The 23,485-nt window shown below is 33.2% G+C and overlaps 1 protein-coding gene across 4 annotated transcripts; it reads right to left on the bottom strand.

Moving 5' to 3' along the window:
- Positions 1 to 1,088: 1,088 nt before the first annotated feature.
- Positions 1,089 to 23,482, bottom strand: LOC126812262 (general vesicular transport factor p115). Of its 4 annotated transcripts, none has more exons than XM_050538553.2 (22): positions 23,371 to 23,482; positions 21,823 to 21,909; positions 21,547 to 21,611; positions 20,488 to 20,668; positions 20,060 to 20,218; positions 18,880 to 19,000; positions 17,978 to 18,168; positions 13,890 to 13,965; positions 13,289 to 13,353; positions 12,417 to 12,505; positions 11,587 to 11,741; positions 11,117 to 11,322; positions 10,214 to 10,324; positions 9,405 to 9,526; positions 8,736 to 8,917; positions 8,086 to 8,204; positions 7,351 to 7,489; positions 7,080 to 7,201; positions 6,153 to 6,362; positions 4,922 to 5,089; positions 4,498 to 4,663; positions 1,089 to 4,013 (listed from the first exon to the last, which is right to left on the bottom strand). In XM_050538553.2, exons 1-22 carry the CDS (start codon positions 23,446 to 23,448, stop codon positions 3,952 to 3,954), a joined length of 2,874 nt encoding a protein of 957 aa, XP_050394510.1. In that variant the 5' UTR covers positions 23,449 to 23,482; the 3' UTR covers positions 1,089 to 3,951. The 4 variants fall into 4 exon arrangements, with proteins under 4 accessions (XP_050394510.1, XP_050394508.1, XP_050394512.1 ...); XM_050538551.2 differs by having other exon boundaries at positions 1,089 to 4,020; positions 4,502 to 4,663; XM_050538555.2 differs by having other exon boundaries at positions 23,383 to 23,482.
- Positions 23,483 to 23,485: the final 3 nt, after the last annotated feature.

Below are 23,485 nucleotides of genomic sequence, written 5' to 3'. Positions count from 1 at the left end.
AAGTATAAAAGGTGTGGTCATCATTCCCATGGCACTAATTGCAGTTATTTATATGGTAAAATATTAAAATCAACAGCATTATTAAATCCCGCTTATATTAATTCCAAAGAAGTATTTTTAAAAAATCCAACTTATTTGTATCAATGATTTTTTATATACTAGGTATATAATATATATATTTATATAATAAACTATTCACATGGTGTGGTAATGTAAATAAATATATATCTGGTTTTTTTATTTACTGACAGATGGTTACAAGATAACCTGGCAAAGAAATGAAATGGTTGAACGAATGTCTTGCTTTTTCTGCTCTGACTGGGTTAATGCCATACAGTGTTCTATTACAGAAATTATGCCCGGACAGTGGCACTACGGCTTACTTTTATATCAAATTCCAACTGTCATGTGTCTTTTATGTACATGGGACCTTGTTTTTCATTTTATCCAAATAACTACACACTATCCATGCCAGGCCCCCCTTCTGGCAAGGGGAAACCACACTGGATAATCCTGGAGATCTTTCTCAACCAACACCAGTATCGAATCCTGGACCTCCCGATTAGTAAGCCAGTGCCTTACTCACTGAGTCACTGCAGCTACCTCAATAACTAATAACAACCTGGTAGAAGAAAAATTATCTCTTAATCTCACTAAAATGTGACAAATCCTCTCCCTGCTTCCCCCCACCTTGTGTAAAATTTCTGTCAATTAATTCCTCAGATTTTTCGATCAGAAATTGTTTAAGGAAACTTCTTGAAAGAGCATAAGGGTCTGCACTGAATTCATAAACAATTACTGTAAAGTGGAAGACTGAAACAAGCAGTGATATTATCATCTTAGGCCTAAGGTAGCTCTTTAAATTCAAAACAAATCTACATCTAAATCCTATGTCCCGTGACAGTTCTTTAGTATTCATCTTCATTCCGACATAGTATTTCTATTCGTCAAGTCCAATAAAAGAGATATTCACCTTCACGCTATACCCTCTAATATTATTCAATATATCACACCCTATACACCTGTTTACGCCTGGTATCCACACAAGTATTTTGAGGACGCTGGTCCAATGGGCTAAAAATAACTAATTGTTATCAATAGAAAATAATCTTTATTTATAATGTATCCATCTTTATAATAAAATTAGTAGCTACATATATACATTAAACTAATGGCAGACTGATTTTAGTCCCTTATATCAAATGTGAAATGGAAGGTGAAGAGTACCAAATCCAATATACTCTACTTGTATTTTTGCAACCTTAAGGATTAAATCTATGTTCTATGAATAAATTTGATAGAATTCTGTTTCATCTTCTTCAAACAAATAACATTTGCTGTGATATATCTTTATGAAACAACTGATACTTGTGCGACTTGAAACAATCAGATGTTGAAGAATATTATTATAATAATAAACAACAAGTTAGAAAATTTAGTATTCAACTCATGTTAACACAAATCAAAGATATTATACACTTGATTGACAAAATTCAATCCTGTATATTACAGTGTTCTGTGATAAAAATATTCAATTCTGAATCAAAATATTAGATGAATCTATGCTTCAAAAAGGTGATGATAGACATAATATAACTGGTAGAATCTATTGCCAGGTCTTGGGGAGGCTGGAATTCCCAAACAATTTTGACAATAGACTTTCTCAGTAAGACCACATAAAATACTGCACTATATTCTGGTAATATTTTTATATACATAAATAAATAAAAAATATGACCAGGTAAAAAAAATTCTCCACTTTACGTCATTCTGACATACATTAAATCATATTGGCTAGCTATCTGCCCTCTATAGGTGTCTTCAGATATTGATAATGTATCATATATACATATTTTCCCTCATATAGGTATAAGTAGAAATCTATTGACCATTACTTGTTGTACCAATTTAAAATTCTTCAGAAACGCCTAAAATTTTGCTTCCTATTTCTTAGGGATAAAAATAATTTAAAAAAAAAAAGTATTTGGATGCTTTTCTCAAACACTCTTAGTTCTAATTTTTAAAACTGAAATTTTGAACAAAACCTCATTCAAGACCCAGAAGAGCTCAAAATCGACATGACTTAGCCTTTTATATTTATGTCTAGCTTAATTCAATGGGTTTTAAATGCTAACAAATGAATGTTTAACATAACATTAGGTTTATTTACATTATCAAACAATGAGATAAATAACTTCTTACATAATATATTTTATATTACTAACTTATGACATCTTATTATATACCCAGATTTTACTCGGTTTAAACAAAGGTCATCAAGTATGAATTAACACCACACTTATTTACACCAATATACAAAACAACATATTTAACCCCCTTTAACACTTGGGACACCTAAAACAAGTACTTAAACTAGTATACAGTTCTACAATACAGAGAGCTATTCATATTACTCCTTTTAGGCGTTTGAAGCGGTACAGGGAGCAGTAGTTTCAGAAGATATCGGCTATCCTGGGATCTACCAGTATGAATATAACGGTAGTCAATATTTACATGTACCAAGTGCTAAAGTGTTTTAAAACAGCAACATTCTTCTAACCATTAAATTATAAGGAAAATATTTTTCTACCATAGCATATGGAATATTTACATCTAATTACTAATTAAACTACAACAGGTGCTTTTATAAAAGCTTCACACACAAAAATAACACAAACAAACAATTCTAATCATATTTAACTAAAGTAAAGTCTCGTCTAAAGTCTCAAAAAATTTGACTTGTGTCCTTCTAAAACAAAGTACTGTACTAAAAATAAACAGTGGGACAACTCAACTTTGGTTCTAGAATGCTTTGAATTAACAGAATTTCAAACAAGTGACATGCGGGCGGGAGAACAAAGTACCGTCAGTCCCAACAGAAAAAATAGTGTAATTAGAATCTCGGGACAATTTTGGGCAATCAGAGATAACTTGGCAAGTATCACGGACACTTCACAGGAACTGGGTGAAAAATATGTTAGCATTCCACATACCCCATTAAATGTTATCACTTCAGATATACAGAAGACAACTACATGCTTTACCAAGACAAAAAAAAGTCTGCGGCTGTCCACACATGCAACTCATTATTATTCATTTATTCAAAGGTCATGAATATTCATATTAATAAGAATACACAGTAATAGTATTGTCTGTGCTAAAACAAAAGTTTAACCATAAACAAGTGGACAATTGTCAAAATATAAGTTAACAAAATAAAAAGAAAACTAAACCACACAAATCAAACATAACAACACTATTTAATTCTCTATTTTGAAATTTTAACTAATAATCTTGCATACATGAGTAAATTGCTATCTCTCAAGCTCTGACTTCTACTCCCGAAGACCCAAACATGACGGAACAAAAGATAAATATAGAATTAAAGACCTTACAGTGACTGACATTTAATGATTTAGCACCGCCATAATAACAATTATGCTATGCTATATTTTAGGTACAAGCTAGTCATTTCTTCATGAAGGTCTTTCTATATTTAATTTTACAGTAAAAACAAACCATTACAAAAAACAACCTTCAAAATAAATTCAACAATAATGCTAAAAAATCATTGATGTTCTATAGGCACACAGAGTTGAAGTGATGGTGAATGATCTCTCCCTACAAAATGGATTCACAAAAAGCGCAAACTGCTTCATGATGATTTTTATCTACAATAATTTTCATATGTTTATCAAAATGCATGTTCCCATCTTCATTCTACCATAGGATTTTATTTATAAAAGTCCAATAAAGAAGGTATTCAACTTTACGGAATACCTCTGTACCCTCTTTAACATCGTTCAACCTATCACAACTATAAAATCACCGACTTAGCATTGAATGATTTTGGTATATTGTGATTAACCCTGTGTATTCATGTTCATCCCGAATCAACCAAATAATTCCATTTAATAAATAATTGGTTTACTAGCAAGTATTTGATATTTCTTAATCATCCCCATCATCATCATCATCATCATCATCCAAATCATCATCATCATCATCATCATCTTTAACCTGGAATAAAAGTAACACTGATTCAATGAAATGAGTTCTAACATCCACTGAACACACTTAGTTTATTTCAAGCCTAAAATAACTTTATACAATTGATTTACTTGTGCCCAGGACACTTTAGAAGGGAGAGAGGGGTCTGTAGTAGCGGCAGGAAACCTCTCCTAGGATATCTAACCTAGTGTCTACTTTCACCCACCTCACCCAGGATATCTAACCAAGTGTCTACTTCCACCCACGTCACCTAGGATATCTAACCAAGTGTCTACTTTCACCCACATCACGTAGGATATCTAACCAAGTGTCTACTTTCACCCACATCACGTAGGATATCTAACCAAGTGTCTACTTTCACCCACATCACCTAGGATATCTAACCAAGTGTCTACTTTCACCCACATCACCTAGGATATCTAACCAAGTGTCTACTTTCACCCACGTCAACTAAGATATCTAACCAATTGAAGTAATAAATATTACTTACATCTTGACCTAGATCTTTTAACATGGTTTTATATTTATCTATTTTAGCTTCTTGATCAGCTAATAATACCAATAAATCATCTTGTTCTTTCTTTAATACATCTAATTCTTCCTCAACATTTCGTTTCTCCACTAATATCTCTTCTTTTTCTGTTTCTAATTTCTATAATAATCAAACAATATTTATCATTACTATATTTAATAATAAAGAATTTTATATAAAAGTAAGTTATCAATATCCCACACCTTTTAATACCAAAAGCTGAGTCAAATTTCTTATTAGCAAACAAATTAACTACTATAATAGGTTGATCTGTGTACAAAATCTTCATAAAGATATCTTGGAATCTCCTGGTTAGTGAGCCAGCACCATACCCACTGATCCACAACGGCTCCCTGTAAGTAAAATACAATTACTTACTCGTATTCTATCCAGCGTTTTTAAATTTTCTTCGTTAGATTTTGTCACTCTGTCTTGTAGCGATGTTTTTTCTTCTGTTATTTTTTTAAGTTCATCTTTTAATGATTGAAGTTTTTGTTGTGAATCACCATCTGTAGTTATATTGTTACCTTGTGATTGTTGACTTCTCTGTTAAAATAGGTAACATGTCAAATCATAATATAAATTCACTCACATGAAAATACGAAACTGTGGATTAATTAGTGATACTCTCCTTAACATAGAATTCTGAAAGAATGTTCAGTTTGTAATGAGAGCGAGGCGGAAATGGGTTCAAAGTCCACTCAACACAAAATTGTTCATTTGTAATTTCAATAAATGGTCTATATTCAGGGGTCTTTTTTGTAGTGGAAGATACTGGGCATGACTACTCTACTCTTTGCCAAGAACAAACCTGGGAATCAAAACCACGCCATTTGACTCAAGGACAGACCTTATGATCTAAAGCTCACATGTAATCCTAAAATTACCTTCACTCCCCTTCCACCTCAGGTATATTTGAAACTGACTGATAACTGGACGACAGACCGACAAATCGAATGTAGGACGTTTCGGACAGTGGACATTTCGGCCTAGGACATTTCGTACACTATTTTTTTTTTTAGAATGAGGACATTTCAGCCAGATTTATTTGTTGGTTTTCCCTTACAGATCTTTTCTTTGCTGTGTATTTTGGGTTGTTTTTTTTGTTTGTTTGTTCGAAATCGTCATTTTTGTACATGTTTGCAAGTCCTAGTGGCTGGATGTGTCTCCAGGTTGATTGAGTAAGGTGATAAAAACAGTACTGAATCTGTACTTGTGGTCCATACACCGCATGAAGAGCAATATCTACAGACCCTTCAAAGTCTATTATAACAGTTAATGGGTCACAACCATGCTTCTCTAACAAATGAAACATTAATTCATAAGTTGTCTGAGACTTTCTTTGTAAAAGTATGTACACTAATGGAACAAAAACTCCTGATACACGACCCTGGATGACACAAAACTGCATACAAATACTGAGTGCCATTGTAAAATTGGCAGAAATGTCCACTAGCCGAACTATCCTAGGCCGAAATGTCCACTGGCCGAAACATCCGTCCACCCACAAATCATCCTTGATTACAAAACCACCATCTTTACACTAGAGATTCGATCTTGTGAAGTCCTGACATGAATATGAAATCCAGTAATTTGGACTAAAACTTACTATTTGTTCTACTTCCTTTTTACAGCCCTGTAACAAATCTTGTAGTCTAGATATCTCATTATCACGATCAGCTAACGACCTTTCTAAATCTGTGTTCATTTTCTGTAATGTAGCTTGAACAACGGCTGCTTCATTTGGATTATTCTCTTTATTTTCGTCGCCATTTTCCTGCGATAAAATTTGTACTTCTGCTTGTGTGAGATCATTTTTCTGAAATACAGATTAAATGACGACATTATAGAAAAGTTACATTAAGAAAACATAACCAAAATATATCAAAGGTAGTAATGTACAGGCTTGAATTTAATTCTATTATAAGTAAGTGGCCTGGCTTGATTAGAACGACTGCCGACGATAACAAATGTTGCAAAATTTCCAATTCATCACATCTTTATAACTACTGAACAGAATTTAACCAGTATTGAACTAATATTTCCTTTATAGATTCACATTTCACAATAAAATACCTCAAATGATGATCAGGGGTTTCAACTCTTATATATTCAAGTTATATACTGACTAAATATATATGTATCACTTTAATAAAACATCTATAAAGTTAGAAATTAGAAGTGCACAATTAAAATAACTGTCACTGGATATCCGTCGCCAAGGACTAATGTCACCTTGGACAACAGATTCAAAGAGCTGTACCTTATTAAAAACAGATACATAAATATAAATGAAATGGGGTTAATGTTTTACTTGATATATATATACATCAGAAGATCTATATTGTCATATAGTAATGCCAACTTTCATGGAAGACTTCCCTCCCCTTTGTTCTTTCATGGAGTCTTTGGGAGTTACATCCCATATAAAACAAGGCCTATCTCACATATGGTTTTTAGATTCAATAGATTTTAATCCATGTCATCCATGGTGAACGAGAGAACTACCCCCACAGAGCAATATAATTAAACTTACTAATTTATCAATTTGTTTATTTTTATCATTTAATTCTGATTTTAAATTCTCAATTTCTTTTGAGAGTAAAGATGTTGTGTCATCGGTTGTCGATTCTGGTAATGATGGGGATCCTCTAGCACCTGTAAAATAACACAACACAAAAACTGAACAATACCATTATCTTAAAATTCATAACATATCTGTTATTAAGTGTTAATGTACATGTGATATTATGAATGACTTTTAATTATATATATCAACTTTTTGACATAATGAAGAAGGCTCTTACCTTTTTGAACTTTTAATAAAGCATTTTGGTCTTTTAGTTGTTGTACAGTATTTTTGAATTCTTCTATTTGTTTGAGTGTTTCTGTATGTGTTGAGTTAAGTGATTCTAATTCTTGATTAGCGGCATTTAATCTCGCATCCTGACAATCAAAAAAAAATTATCAATCTTAAAATCTTTTAAAAAAACAGACAGGATATTTTAGTGACAAAGTGAAACCAAGCAGGAAAATCCAGAGACTGGTTCTTAGGTAACAATGGGATCGGACCCAAGATCTTCTGTTAGCAAGCCAGCACCATAGTCACAGAGCCACACAACTGTGAACACTCACTTATGTGTGCAGAACCTATTAAATATTCATTAAATCTCAGACTTTTGTGTGCTGCTGATCTCTATATAGGATAAAAGTATGCAGCACAAAAGTCAGCAGCACATTTCCGCCCCTGCCCCCAAAACATGGTTATCATATGACTGACACTATCAGCCACCAAGCGTTGGTATGTTTGTCAGATAACTGACACTATCAGTCAGCCAGAGATGGTATGTTTGTCATAAAACTGACACTATCAGTCAGTAAGAGATGGTATGTTTGTCATAAAACTGACACTATCAGTCAGTAAGAGATGGTATGTTTGTCATATGACTGACACTATCAGTCAGTAAAAAATGGTATGTTTGTCATATAACTGACACTATCAGTCAGTAAGAGATGTTTTTATGAATGGATGAAAGTTATACCTGTTCTTTAATAAATTCTTTATATTGATCTACAATACTCTCATGTTCTTTAAGACTAGCAAGTTTCTTCTTATGATCTGGTGAATTCTCATCATAGGATACAGATTTTAATACTTCATCTAAAAAACAAGTTGACATCAAGCATTATATCTTATAAACAATGCAAACTGATAAGTTTTAAATGAAGTGAGGTTTTGTTTTTCTCTTCTTCATGGCTAAGACGTCATGAGGATATTTTGCATGCCAATAAGTACACAGGTGTCCCATCCAAACAATTAGATGCTTTTCTTTGCTAGACCCTCGTCCTGCACCACTACGACGAAGAAGCCAAGTTGGAAAATCTTGAAGAACATTATCGACCAACACCAGGTGTGAGCAAAAGCAAAAACCACCATGTCACCTCTAATAAGTTTTCAAAGGAGGGAATAGTGGGAGGCCTCTTTATTAAACATTGAGTTATTTGCACCAATGACCAGCAGAAACCACATGGAAAAATTACAACAAACTATTTTAGCTAACACCTGTCAGCATGCCAGTGTCTTACTGAGTCCCCTAGATTTCGGCCATTTTAATACTAGAAAGTTTTTTTTCATTCATCAAAAATCTAAACGATAAAAATAGACTTAAAATCACTAAATACATGTTCTTACTTTCTAATGTTTTAAATATTCTGGTAAAAGCGTAATCAAATATAACTTCACTGGACTGTTTATAATGTAGGTTAGGTTTTTTTGCTGCACGGGTATAACTTTCATTTTTTAATATCTGTGATAATTTATCGTTAAAAGTTTCTAAACCAATTCTGTTCTCTATAACTTGTTTTAATGAGGCTCTGAAAATAAAAATACAACATTATTATCTAATTGTCAAATAAAATAATTGACCTAATAATCAGCCCACATCTTTTTTGACTATTACTTAAAATGACACGATATTCAGTCAAGGCAAAGCTCAGACGGTCCCAATATAGTGTGAGCATGTTTTTGCTGTCGTGGTTGAGGTATTTTCTGCACGATATCCTCCTTTTGTTTATTTTTTAACAGTGATCAAGAAAGTAAACCCTTGTATATTGGACATTCATTATCAAAATTGAATGGTCAGCTTTAAACTGGACACAAGTACAAATTAGATGATTTTTGGTGATTTAAAACGATTTTTACGAATTTTTAAACAAAGACTTGATATTAAGCCAATGTGAACGAAATTAATGCTAGATACACAAGATTAAAAAATACCCGGGTCACAGTGCAAGAGCAAGTAACAAAATCTGGTCAATAAACCCATGATTTGCATCAATAAGAATAAAGTATTGGACTTACTTGGTAAATGTATCTGACTGATCATCATTATATAACATACATATTCCTAATAAAAACGCACATAAACCTTGTACTAATAATTCCTGTTCATCACCTTCTGATGCCGACACTTGTGATATTAACTATACATTACTGTTAAGGTCAAATATACACAAATCATGTGCCATGCAGTGTGCTATGGGGGACATTTTTCCTGGGCAGTGGCGCTACGGCCCATTTTTAATTTCACTCCAACTAGTGGTATAAAGGCTTCTTTTACGCGCATGTCAACGTGTTTTCCAATCCCAACAACAAGAAACACTTCCTTGCTGCACTAATGTAACCATGCTGGAAAACCCTGTGGTACTTTTTCAGTCAACACCCGGATCAAACATAGTGAGCCAGTACTTTACTCATTGAGCTAACAAGGCTCCCAAAATATACAGCAAATTTAAAGAAATGGTGTTCAACATGTCAGTCTATATGAGATTAACAAGGGTAATATCTAAAATCTAAGACTTTGACGAAACAATATGATCACCACAATCTATGGTTAATAATACTTCTAAAGCTGTACCAGTCCTGCCATTCAACATTATGTTCCAGGATTTTTGATCATTCAAAGAAACTGACCAACATCCATAATTAATCCATTCTACTCATTGAGTTTTAACTGATAACGATAAAATGAAATGAAATGGGGTTTAACATCCTACTGTTCTGCTCCGAACTGGGCTAATGAAGATGTGAATAACAATAAAACATGATTAGAAGCTATAATCATTGCAAATGGAAACAGGCCTCAAAACCAGATTTATTTGAAAGGATACAAAAGGCACATTAGCTGTGTTAGATAGAAAATGTGTTACTGCTATTGAACAATCACTTAACCAACCACACATCAACATCAATAAACCTATACGTGTCTGTAATTTACCACCCTGTAATTATAAACAACAATAATTTACCACCCTGTTTATATAAACCACATTAATTTACCACCCTGTTTATATAAACAACATTAACATATCTTGTAAAATAAATCACAAAAGCTTCAAGGAGAGCATTTACTGCATCTTAGTTAGTGCTCAATTTCTACAATAAATGTATTGTCAAACTGTAGCTCTTGATAATAATGCAGTAATTGTTTTCCATAAAACTGTTGATTTATATTAATGTGTTCGATTACGAAACAGTACATTAATAAACATATACTTGTTTGTATTTTACCACCCTGAAATAATCATATTTAATCAATTCTTGGCTGACCCATGTCGACTTTCGTTGACACCTATAACGTTACCGTTGAGTATCCGCGTTGACTTTTATCGACAAAACAGGTTAGCCAAATGCAACATTCCTAGCATAATCAGAGTTACTTCCCTTATAAACAGGCGACATTCACTCCTTTGTTTACTTCCTGTTTGACAGTTAAAAATCGTACTGTTTCTTCTTGAAAAATTATAACAAAACGGTGATATTGTCTAGGCCTAAACAAAAATGTTGTCCTAATCACAGATTACAATTATGACATGGTTTTTATGACATATGGCGTCAAACCTCTGGGTCATTTAAACAGTTAAATCTGGTATCGATTGAGGGGTTTGTTGACATTGTTACTGTAAAAAATCATGCCTACACCAATGTCAACTTCCCACTTACATATACAGAACCCTTGCTCCCCTAAAAATATTTTGAAGCGGCGATTGAAGACTATAATAAATAAAGATTACCTGTGCTAAAATATTACAACATTGTTGTAATAGTGAAACTGGTGGATTACCAAGACTTGTTGCTAACTGTACACGTAATAACTGTTCTTTCTGTGTTCTGTTCTCTAATATAGCATGTAACATGGCTACTGCTGCGAACCAATTGGATAGAGAATCACTACTAAATAACCCACCACATAACAACTGACCAGCTGTTATTGTATTGACTGAAAAGATCCAAAAATATTTGATCTATAATTTATTGAAGGTTATATTTTCCGTCATTTTTCTATATCTATAGTGGATTTCACTTTTTATGCAATATCGTATTATAAATTCACATTGTCTGTGCTATAATATATTACTGTATGGTTTGTTTTGTCAGTGATTTGAAGTCCAGCTTTCCTGTATTGTAATTGGTCTTTGTTTGTCTAGAGGTATTCTATTATGCTGATATAGCCTATAAATAGTGAACTGATAATACTACTCACCGTCTGCTGTTGTAGGTAAAAGAGTTTGTACAATCTGGGATTGACCCACTTCATTTTTATACAGAAAAGATTGAAAACAATATAAAACGGCACAACGCAGGACAAATGGCTGTTTCTCATTAACCATGGACATCAACAATACAACAATAGCTGGCCTGTAATACACAATTATCATAACAAGTTTTTTTTATACAACTGACAACTTCTTAATAGGCCTAATCAATATTTATAGCAGCCTTATCAGTAAAATTGGGAACAAACTGTGCAAGATATAAAGGCCTATTGCTTATTGTCTCTGTCACTGAAAAGTTCCATAACAACGGTTAGAAGGATAATGGGTCAAGTTATAATATCAGCTTTAATTTATTAATAAAATCTAACCTTTTACAGTATCTATGCATAGTGCAATGTTAACTATTTGTGAATTTTCATTATGAATATCATTCATAAAGATTTTTTTTTTTTTGCATTTTAATACAAAAGGAACTATATTAGTTTGCTGTGAATTGTTCAAAACCAGAGGGTGCATGTTTAGACATTTAGAATCATTAAATCTCATATTTTTGTTACAATATCCTTTAGTCAACAGTCAGGGGCAATAATTTTTTATAGAAATACTAATTAAACGATTCATCAAGTGATTCATTGAAAACCTAAAATCAATCAATATGAATTGTACTCTTAATTGATAAAGGTAATTTGCAGGATAGCAGTACATATCTTTGTGTAGTGAAATATTTATGCTACCTTTAAATCATAGTTTTACTCTAAAAATATTATATATGTATTGCTTGCTATATTGTGTCAAAAAATAATGTGACATAACGAACCTGGGAGGATTGGAGGGAGCTAAAACTGAGGCAAAATATTCCTGGTTGGTTGGATTTCCGCGTATTGCTTCGGATACAGTATTTATCGTCTGGAATAAGAATTGAAAATGCCAATGAAAAACCCAATCACATACTTCAAAATAGCAAGCATACAAAATTCATTTAGAAATATCATATACAGAGGGTAATTGGTGAATTCCTCTTTACAGAGTAAAATTTGTAAATTTTAAATTCTAGACCAAATATTACATGGTAAACCAATATCAATTAAACAAGTTAAATATGCCAGAATAAAGATTATAGTTTACACAACCAAAAGTACTTCTATTAAAAACAATCATGGTTGAAAAATATAATTCAAATTGATTCATATTGTTTTGGTCATTCAATGTTTACCATATATTAGTTTCACACTATAATCTTTATTATATGTGTCTTAGCTAAATATAGTATTAATAATTCTGCTTGAATATTCTTCATGTGCATTTAAAAACAGGCTTTTACATTAAAACAGTATACCTGCCTTGTTGTGCCTTTAAGATTTTTCAAATTTGGAAAAGAATTCTGAGATAGAGAGAGAGAAATGGGGATTAATGTCCACTCGACACAAAGTAGGTCATTTCGGGACTAACATATCGTTTAATTTTATTTCAATAATTCGCTTGCGCGTAGGGGTCTTTTAGCAGTGGGAGGAAACCGGAGGACCCGGAGAAAACCCACGAGGTTGGACAGTCGGCCCTACTCCTTGTCACGTACAACCAGGGATTCGAAACCACGCCAGTTGACTCAATGACAGGCCGTATGATACAGCACGCACGTGCTAACCATTCGGCCACCCAACCCCCTTCTGAGATAGAATTGTTATACTGTACCTCTGTAAGGACATCTGCTGGAACACCACTAGCCATTAAAATAGAACATAACTTCTGTAGTAAACCTAGGAAACAAAGAGGTCTTAACCAGTGCATAGTCTTCAACAAAGATATACACATACTGTATTATTCAGTACATAAGGCACACTTTTTTTTACCAATTATATAAATTACTAGAAGGGTAGCGTCTACTCTTAGTCATGATTTTTAGCAAATCTCGTCCCGAGATGGGCAAATCTTTCATCAGATAAGCATTTTCATGGAAGAAATTTTCAATTGTTTCTGCGGAATGAAACATAACATATTGTCAACACAATACTTCAGTTATCTTCAAACATTTGGAAGGTTCTTCTCAGTCCATGCCGGGAACTGAACCAGGAACATTCTAGTCCAGGCTCAAGTGCCCTTAATGCATGACTACAAGAATCCCTAGGCACTCAGAAGCCGTTTCTGTAACCAGTTTATGACCTACAATTAAAATCTGAAAAATGATAAAAATTCCAGGAATCTGTAATTTTTCACACACAAAGTGAATCAATAAAATTGCAACTGTCAGGAATCTTTGATTAAAGTGTACAATGGGTATGATGAAAAAACTTACCACAATAATTAAGAGATTTCTGACAGGAAGTTGTCTGCTGTTGAGCGTTGTTAGGGGAAACCATAGTTCTAACCAACTGTTTTTATACAATCAAACAATAAATCATGATAATTCAAAACATAAAATTCTAAGATTATGCATCTAGCTCAAATATAACTGAACTTTGTATGCCTGTGTGGAACAAAAGTTTTGTACTGAAGTTTTGCAAACAGAAACAGGTTTTCAGATCACACTTTGAAATAGAAGTTTGAATCAAAGTAATTTGTTGATGATGCAAGTACAAAAAGATTCTAAGAATTTTAAGGAATGCTGTGAAAGTAGTCTGACTTTTTATGTGAAAATAACCTTGATATTTCCTATACATTATGATTCAAAATTATGCAGTGAATGGATTGAAATGATCGATTAATCCCAGAGTCAAGGGAATTTGACTTTTTTGATTTCAATTGACGAAAAATCTTTTACACAGGAACATTGTTTATTTAGACCAACACAAGTCGGAATCAAGCTATATAAATCTGTTATTTTGAATATTCAACTAAGCCAATATTGGGATTTACTCAAGACATTCTAAGAAATCAGCTCAGTGTCCTAATCAAACGGCAATCACAGCTCAGAGAACAGGAGGGAGAGCAACACAGACAATGAAGTAATTATAATTAATATAATACCCAATTTCTTTCAAAATTAATTTTGATGTTAACTTTTGATGAAAAATAAGACAGTTCATTTCATAACATATGGTGAAATTTAGTGAAAATGCATTTTGTCAGAGCAATGAAGTAACTAGCTGTGCATAATATTAACATAATTAGTAATATGTGGTTATATTAGCTATGGTTAGTGGTTGTCATAGCAATGCAAACATTAGGCACAACTCATCACCTTGGCAACTTAGATGTTACCAAGCAACCCATGCTACCAGCGGGTGGGTCAGAATTTAAGTGGAACGTGAAATATGATTCTTTATGAAAAACAAAAATGAAACTGGAAAAAAAGGAACATGCTAAAACAGGGTGAACAAAATGATCTTTACCGTGGTGGAAACTAAAGCAAGGGCAAATAAATGTGAGAAAAATAATTTCAGTGACACTGATTCTCGCAAATGTATGCTGGTTTATATTTAAATCGGTCAAACAAAAACTTGCATCACAAGATAACGATTGTAAGCAGTACATTTCCAAAACGATGAGCAATTTTTCTAATGCTGAATGTCTAAACTTTTTTGATATTGGGCAAATTTGATATCCTCTGTCATTAGTGGTGATTTATTCTAGGGAGCACCTAAAAATGGCTTAAAAATTGTCTAAGGAATTTGCCCGTATGCACTAAGCTTAAATATTGTTTAAATGAAAGCAATAACTCACAGTGTCACTTTTAATGGGGAAACTACTGATACAAATTAATTGTATCTTATTAATTGTATCTTTTCATGCAGGAAATAACCATTTAACAAAAGGAATTAGACAAGCAGACTATGCTTTTAGCCACCATACTTGATTATACATACTTTTAGCCATCATATATATTGAGAATTAAACAAGATATTAATGTATTTAGTAAGAGAACCATGTTCAGCAGTCATTTCCTAAAGCCAGTGATAAAGAAATGTAAGCTCAATAAGCAATCAAGTAAAACATACATCTGATAAGGTTAATATGATGCAATAAGCTCAATATGCAATTAAGACTCCAAACAATAAGCTCTTTATGTAGAAGGAAAGAAAAGTAAAGAAAAGAGTGTATAAAATATGAATTAATGAAAAGATGATTGTTTTACGAATAGGTAAAGATAAATCTGTCCAAGTTGGTGCTCACTTAAATTTATAATGGATGATGCTTTTTATAATTTTAATAGACGACAAGAGATGAAATCATGATATTTCACATTCATGTTCACTGAAACTAATCTATGTAATTTAGGATTATGATTTTATATTCTTTTTTTCTGTGTCATATTTAAAAATTTCATATTTATAATAATCTGTATGTGTCTCTGATAAAATTAGGACAAAAATAAAAATTGTTGCACTGCATGCAAAGACATCAATTTAAATACAAAACCAAAATTAAACTTGTCCAAGAAACGTTAAAATTTTAAAACAAAATTCAAAATATAATCACACTTTTAAAATCACAAGCATACAAAATTCATTTAACTTCATACCAAAATAAATTATCATTTAATTAACAATTTCATTCTAATATTTTTGGAAGTTTGATTCAAGCAATTTCTACAAATATATTCACAGAAGGCTCTGTCATTAACAGTGATTGTTTTAACTTTGAAAAGAATTATGTTCTGAATACAAAAAGTCTTATAACTCCCATATCTATAACATAATTGGTAAAATGATTAAGATATCAATTTGCTTATATCATACTTTCTTCAGCTTCAAAAATAATATATATTCTCAAAAATTATGTAACATTCCATTAAATTTAACACATCTAGGTGAGATAAATAAAGGAAGTAGCCCCTGATATCAGAAAACCAATTTTATCATCGTCCCGTCTCTTTATATTTGTATCGAAACGTTACGTTAAACATCTAGAGACCAAACAAAGATAAAATAAGTAAAGGGATAATTAACGAGTTTCTACTCCCTTTGTTTACCTCCCTGCATAAAATAAACTTGCTGCAGCACCCTATGTGGCTATTGGGTACTGCACAAATACTGAATAATGGAAACAAGCTAAGCAACTATTCCCATTGGAAGCTTTTCATCATTTTAACTTTATATAAAACATACTCTCATGCATCATTACGCACACGTAAATCAAAAAATCAAAAACATTTTCCATTCCCAAATAAAGAAAATTACAATAGCAATACCCTATAACCCGGGGAAAATTAAATTTAAAAACCACACCCATTATCATGCCCCAAACCCAGAAATCTATATTCTGAGTAATGCTGAGTTTTAACTATTGTGAAATCCTTGTGGACATGTTGGACAATGCAGTCTATCTGCAATCTTAGGGAACTTGCCTTCAACCTGCTCCATATCATCAGTAGACATACACATATCTATACTAAGTAGCTATTTGCTATGTCATCAAACCACTCTTGTATACTAAATATTTAATTGCTATGTCTGTTGTCAAACCAACATTATGTACTAAATACTTAATTGCTATGTCTGTCGTCAAACTACCCTTGTATACTAAATATTTATTTGCTATGTCTGTCGTCACACCACCCTTGTATACTAAATACCTTTTGCTATGCCTGTTGTCAAACCAACCTTGTATACTAAATACCTTTTTTGCTATGTCTGTCGTCACACCACCCTTGTATACTAAATACCTTTTTGCTATGTCTGTCGTCACACCAACCTTGTATACTAAATATTTTTTGCTATGTTTGTCGTCAAACATTATGTAAAAAATATCTATTTGCTATGTCTGTTGTCAATTCACCTCTGTGTACTAAATACCTATGTGCTATCTCTGTCATGAAACCAACATTATACGTACATGCACATACTAATACATATTTGCTATATCCTCTGGTATTATCTTACGGACCAGAATAATCTCAAGAAGGAAATAAACTTTAGGCTATATTCGTTAGTAACTCAGAATTTACAAAGATAAAACAATAGCTAAAACTCAGTCGATTACTCAGAATGTAAATAATATATATTTGACTTGCTCCACCCAAATTCTGACAGTTATGATGCGTGTTAGTAAATAGTTCAATTCGAGGAATATCAAAAAGATTGCATTCTTACATGATACCATCACATACTATGTTCATTCAAATAATTTTTGCATCTTTTTTTTTTTTTTCGAAATAGTGAATCTTTCAAATTTAACTTTTTTCTCTGATATGTAAACTTTTTTTTTTTTAAATATTAGTCATTTTATTGCATTACATTTACAGACGGCAAAAACCTTCCTGGCAAAAACAGAAATATGAATTAATACTGACAATAGTACCCTACACCCTCCACCCTCCACCCCAGCAATACTACGCACCTTCCATCCAAGACATATTGCCTTGTGGTAGAATAAGATGAATGCAATCTTTTTATGACATGCCTATCTTTATGAACACATGCCTACGCACACACTCGCACTCACTTGTAACATGAGGTGAAGATTGGTAACTTTCTGAGCTGACCAACCACCCTGTGACCTCTGTGGGTCAGAGTTCAAATCAAAATAAGGGGTTATCTTCTGTATATAGCTGCCTTCTTTAAAGAAGTTTTGGTTTGACGAGTTATTCTTTAATAGATTTAATAATAATAACAGACAATCTTCAACAACTATACCTGAAAAATACAAATATACAAATATATTTCTGATATACTAAATGTAATGGAAATGAACAACTGAATTGACTGAAGGTGTTACCGAAACATAATGCAGTTGAAATGTGATTTTTGGCATGACTGTAGGCACGACACAAGAAAATCAACAACAGCGCATGGAGACCATAACAAGTTTACTTTACAGTGAAACACAGACACAAGGGTCAAAAATCCAAAGTCAGTAACATGTGTGTTTACCTCTAGTTAATGACACACCCCTCGCAACGTTGCCACATGAAAGAGATTAGGACATAAATGACTGCTTATGGGATCCTTCTCCACTCTCGTTGGAAACCTGTGACAACGTCCAACAGATGTTTTGGTTTAAGAAGTTCATGGAGACACATATTGAATATACTCACACATGCTGATGTTGAATCGTGTGCAGACCTAGACAAAGTTGAGTGAGAATTGATCCAACATAAGGCTGCCTGACACACATGATAGGGTTTATCAAAGATTTATGTGTAAAGTGGTCCTAATGTCCCATATATATGAAATCTGAAGGGATTCTCTAAGATTCGTAAAATGTCCTAAGGGTTCAATCCACCTGTGTAAAATGGTTTGGGAACCGCTGCTTTAGATTACGAAATCTACCATGAAAGATGAGATTCAGCGAACAATTTGTAATAAACTTTAAATTCCTTAATGGTATTTAAGTTTAAAACTTACCACCATCACTATTACCCTCATCTTGTATAATATCTAACAATCTTTCAAACGCATTTTCAAATGCTACAATCTTCTGTATATTAGCATTGCCTTTAGTTAACTGGATTAATAACAATAATGCCTGAAAAATGTACAAATATTTATGATTTTGGCACAATGGATATGAGAAATAAATTCTAGTAGAAATTTTCTAGTACTAGTGTACATCACAGTATTCACGCAAAGGCTAATGTGATTAAAGCCATAACAACCTGATCCTTCAAATATATTTGAAACGTCATAAATATGCACTATGTTGCTATAGCAGTCAGAAATTCCAGAAATTATAGCTACGTTATTTATCTTTACCGAAGACAAGTGAACAGCCGCATCCAATCAGAGGTTGTGACACAAACACACTCAAATCAAACATAGCATCCACCACGGAAACCTTGACATTTGCAACTCGATTATCACAGGTAGACAATTTAGCTAGAAAGTGTGAGACTTGGTATTCGCGATGATCAGATGATCGAGGAATCTGATAAGCTCTCAAGCTGGGCTTGTACCCAATCGCAATTAGTGCCGAAATATGCAGAGTATTACCTGAAGGGCTTGATACGACGTACAGAGTTAAAGCCTTCTATTGAAGATGGTATATGAAAGATAACACATTTATTCTTACCATAATTATCTAATAGAGTTAACATTGAGGTGGGAAAGCAATGTACACTTAAAATGACCATAACTTAACCCCTTGCAGTGAAGGCGTTGGACATCCAGACAATAACTCTGTTGATTCCACGAGGTGGAATATTAGGGATAAATCAAGAAAGAAATGAAGTGTTGACCACATCAGCAGTCAGTTTTAAGACATGCCCTTCACTTGCTTGCTTACCGACGTCAGAACTCTGTAGTCAAATGCCTATGTTTGCATTAACTGATTTGAATAATTTTTTGACCAAAATGTTTTTCCAATAAAAGTACTTTAGAGTGGTTTTATAACTCTAAATTTGGTCTGAACAGTCTTTACTGCAAATATATTGTACAATTTAAAGGCATTAAGAATAGACTACAAAATCAAAAGCAGTTCATATTAATTTGCTTCCTTGTGGTTTGGGTGTAAAATACATGTACAATTTCTAGTAATTAACTGTAAATTTAACAGTTATTCTGTGGCTACAAATTTTTTCTTACTTACATCATTTCTAATAATTTCTCTACTATCTGATAATAAGTCCATTAATTTGGATACCCCCATCGGGCTGACTAAAATACATTCTTGTATCCCCTTTCCTTTATTAGTCAATAATATTGTCAATAACTTCACTGTAGGCCATCTTACATGGAAGTCATATTCCTTTGAAAAAAAAAAATAATAAACTTTTTAGTTAGACTTTAGCATATTACACATAAACATCATATATTTCTAAGAGCAATCCATGCAAACCTAAATAAATAATTCAAATTTATTAAACAAGACCATACAAAAAGATTAATCTGGTTCTCAGACAATCTTTACCAAAAATCTGATGAAGGAGTGAGGTTTTTATTTTTGTTTTTTTATTTTATCAAAGGGTCACTCAGCTAAAAGACTTCTCACACATAAAGTACGTTCTGAATTAATACCTCTAATAATGACAGTAACAGAGAAACATTTTCTGGATTCTTGATGTATATTTCTGTAAAGTTTGCACCAAGATCTCCATTCATCTCATTAACTGGGTTTAAATCTTCTTCCTCTGTTGGTTCATCGGACATAACATTACACAATGTATCTAAAGCTAATCCCATTATCTCAGCATCTCCTCTATATATATAATAAAATACAATTCAATAAGCAAATTAAATCAAAACAACACAAGGACCCAAACTTATTTGTTAATAGTTGTTTATTTGAAAACAGGCATACGCAAACTAGTGTGGTAAGAGGGAAATGTTGCACAGACAGTAGCGTTTTCACTTATTCTTCAACGAATTCCAAATGGCACGGGAGGTTTTATGTCCACGCTAAGATGTACACAGGACCTTGGTTTTCAGTCTCAGCTGAACTTACCAGGCTCTTCATTCTGAAAAATACAGAAGAAATTCCTTGGCCAACACCGAGATCAAAGCTGGGACTTCCTCGTTAGTGAGCCAACTTAGCCAACCTTGCTACAGGTTTGCAAAAGAGCCTACGAGGATCACAGCATAATAATACAAATGGTCTTCCATAGAAGTCTTCTGATCAATCTGATTAAAATTCAGATCTATATTTTATTTCGTTTTTTTTATACTTTCGATGGCCTACACTGCATGAAGATCTGACCGGTTGTACTGGAAGGTCGTGTCAGGGGTCATCAGGCATTGATTAATCAATCAGCGTTGACGTTTCTAGTGGTATACCCACAGTTAGTGCATCGCACGCCAAGAACTCGCCGTAACAGGCCGTTTCATTGGCTAATCCTTCACTTCAACCAGAACGCCGGAAATATAACAACTCTTCCAGATCCTAGTGTAGTAAAGACAAGTAAAACGAAATTTTGAACTATAAAAAAAAAATGTAATAGGATCTGTGTTTTAATCAGATTGTCTTCCGATGATTATCTTAATATGTTCTGATACTATATATACTGCATAAACCCAGCATAACATAATGTTGGATTCTGTTGCAGTATAATAAATATGTTATTTATATACTTCACTTACCTGTCAGTTTCTAAAACTTTTGTCAAACAATCCATAGCTTGTGTTCCAACTTCTAATCGATATTTCTAAAAAAAAAAAAAAAAAAAAAAAAGGCTAAAAAGTCAAGAAATGTTGAATGGTAAAATAATAAATTGTTCATTTTCATATTATTTACATCCACTACTAAGATGTTGTTCGTTAACTTACATAAATTTGTATGGTACAAAATTAATAGTGATCTAATTAAATCAAATATTTTAAGAACCCTAGGCATAATACATTTTCTTGCTTACAAACCTTTGAAAGAGCTTTTAGCCCCCGAACGGCATCTCTTCTATCATCTAATAAAGTAGAAGACTGAGTTCTGTCAACTAAACGTTCAACCTAAAATACAATATTAGCTCATCGTCATAAATACATGTATGTTGGAAAATAATAAGGAGCAAGATAGAGAAATGGGATTTAGCGTCCACTCAACACAAACCAGGTCATTTCAGGACTAACATATGCTCTAATTTATTTCAATAGTTCGCGTGTGCATAGGGGTCTAAGTTAGTAGTGGGAGGAAACCAGAGGACCCAGATAAAAACCACAAGTTTTGACATGTGATCATACCCCTTGCAACATATATGTACATGTACAAGCTGGGAATCAAAAACCATTCCACTTGATTCCATGAGAGACGTTATGATCTGAAGCGCATGCATTAGACCATTCCAATGATATTGTAGGACTTTGTATTTTATTGGTAGGTTTTGGTAAATTTCCTGTTTGCAGACGTGACAATCCGAGTGACTGTCATTGCAGTATTGTGCATTAATTTAAAGCATCAACAAACAAGATAACGTCCACAATATAAAAGTTTAGAGATTTGAATAATTTGCATGTGTCTTTGATTAAAAGTGTTAATAACTTATAATATGCTGAAATGAAATGGGGTTTAACGTCTACTGTTCTACTCTGAACTGGGCTAATGAAGACGGGCATATGCCATACTGTGTGCTATGCGGCAAATTTTGCACGGACAGCGGAACTAGGGTCTACTTTTATATTGAATTCCAACTGTCAAGGGATCTTTTATGTGTACGCGAGACCTTGATTTCCGTCCCATCCAAACAACTAGACAGCTGTCCTTGTCCAGCCCTCCGTTCTGCATCACTGACAAGGGGGAACCACGCCAGAAAATCTGGATGAACTTTCTCAACCAATCCAGGGATCGAGCACCCGACCTCTTATAATATGCTCCCACAACCCTGGGATATATACCATAGAACATAATTTTTGAAGGAAATATATTGTGTCATATAATGCATGTTGTGAGTTGCATTTAGTTTAGATTGTTTTGACAGCGCTAGTCTCCTCCACTTTCCCTTCTTCTGATGCACTATTATAAGTAAGCCTCATGATAACTGGACAACCAAAATTATAAATCCATGTGAGGAATTAGACAGACCTTTCAGCCGACTAATTAATATAATAATATGTGTTGACAGTGAGTGTGAGTGTTGTGTTATTACAGACATGTTCAACTTCCCATATTTCTAGCCCTCTAACTAGGCTCTACTGAGTCTACTCCATGGCCTATTAAAGACATTGCTTTATCCTGCCTCTCATGTGCTGTCTAGCGAGTTTGATTATCGGTATGAGCATTATGTCACAAATTTTTCATTCACAATCACAACATTTAGATCTATTTGTTAAATTGAGAAATGAAAAGTGAAATAAAATGCAAAATTATGCAATCTATCACTAGACCAAGTGATGTTTTAATGACATTGTCATAGATTTTGAGGACACGATTTATTTCAAGCATTGTCATTAGATTGTCTATTAATTTTTGCACACATTATATGATACCGTTTCTGCTCCAGTAGGCTGGACACCCCCTTGAGGGGCCCCCATAATATTCCTCAAGTAGTCCATCTTTCTGCTTTCGTGTCGAACGGAAGTTTTAATCACG

Source organism: Patella vulgata, chromosome 2 (genome assembly GCF_932274485.2).
Source record: "Patella vulgata chromosome 2, xgPatVulg1.2, whole genome shotgun sequence".
Lineage (NCBI taxonomy): Eukaryota > Metazoa > Mollusca > Gastropoda > Patellidae > Patella > Patella vulgata.
This window is presented reverse-complemented; position numbering and strand designations above follow the sequence as displayed.

Excerpts from the sequence above, each read along its gene's own strand:
- LOC126812262 (XM_050538551.2), bottom strand. The coding sequence starts at position 23,448 with ATGGACTACTTGAGGAATATTATGGGGGCCCCTCAAGGGGGTGTCCAG. Across the intron at positions 10,325-11,116 it reads GTTGTAATATTTTAGCACAG|GGTGGTAAATTACAGACACG; the intron begins GTAATCTTTATT and ends TTATAATTACAG. Across the intron at positions 7,490-8,085 it reads AAGAATTTATTAAAGAACAG|GATGCGAGATTAAATGCCGC; the intron begins GTATAACTTTCA and ends TTTGATTGTCAG.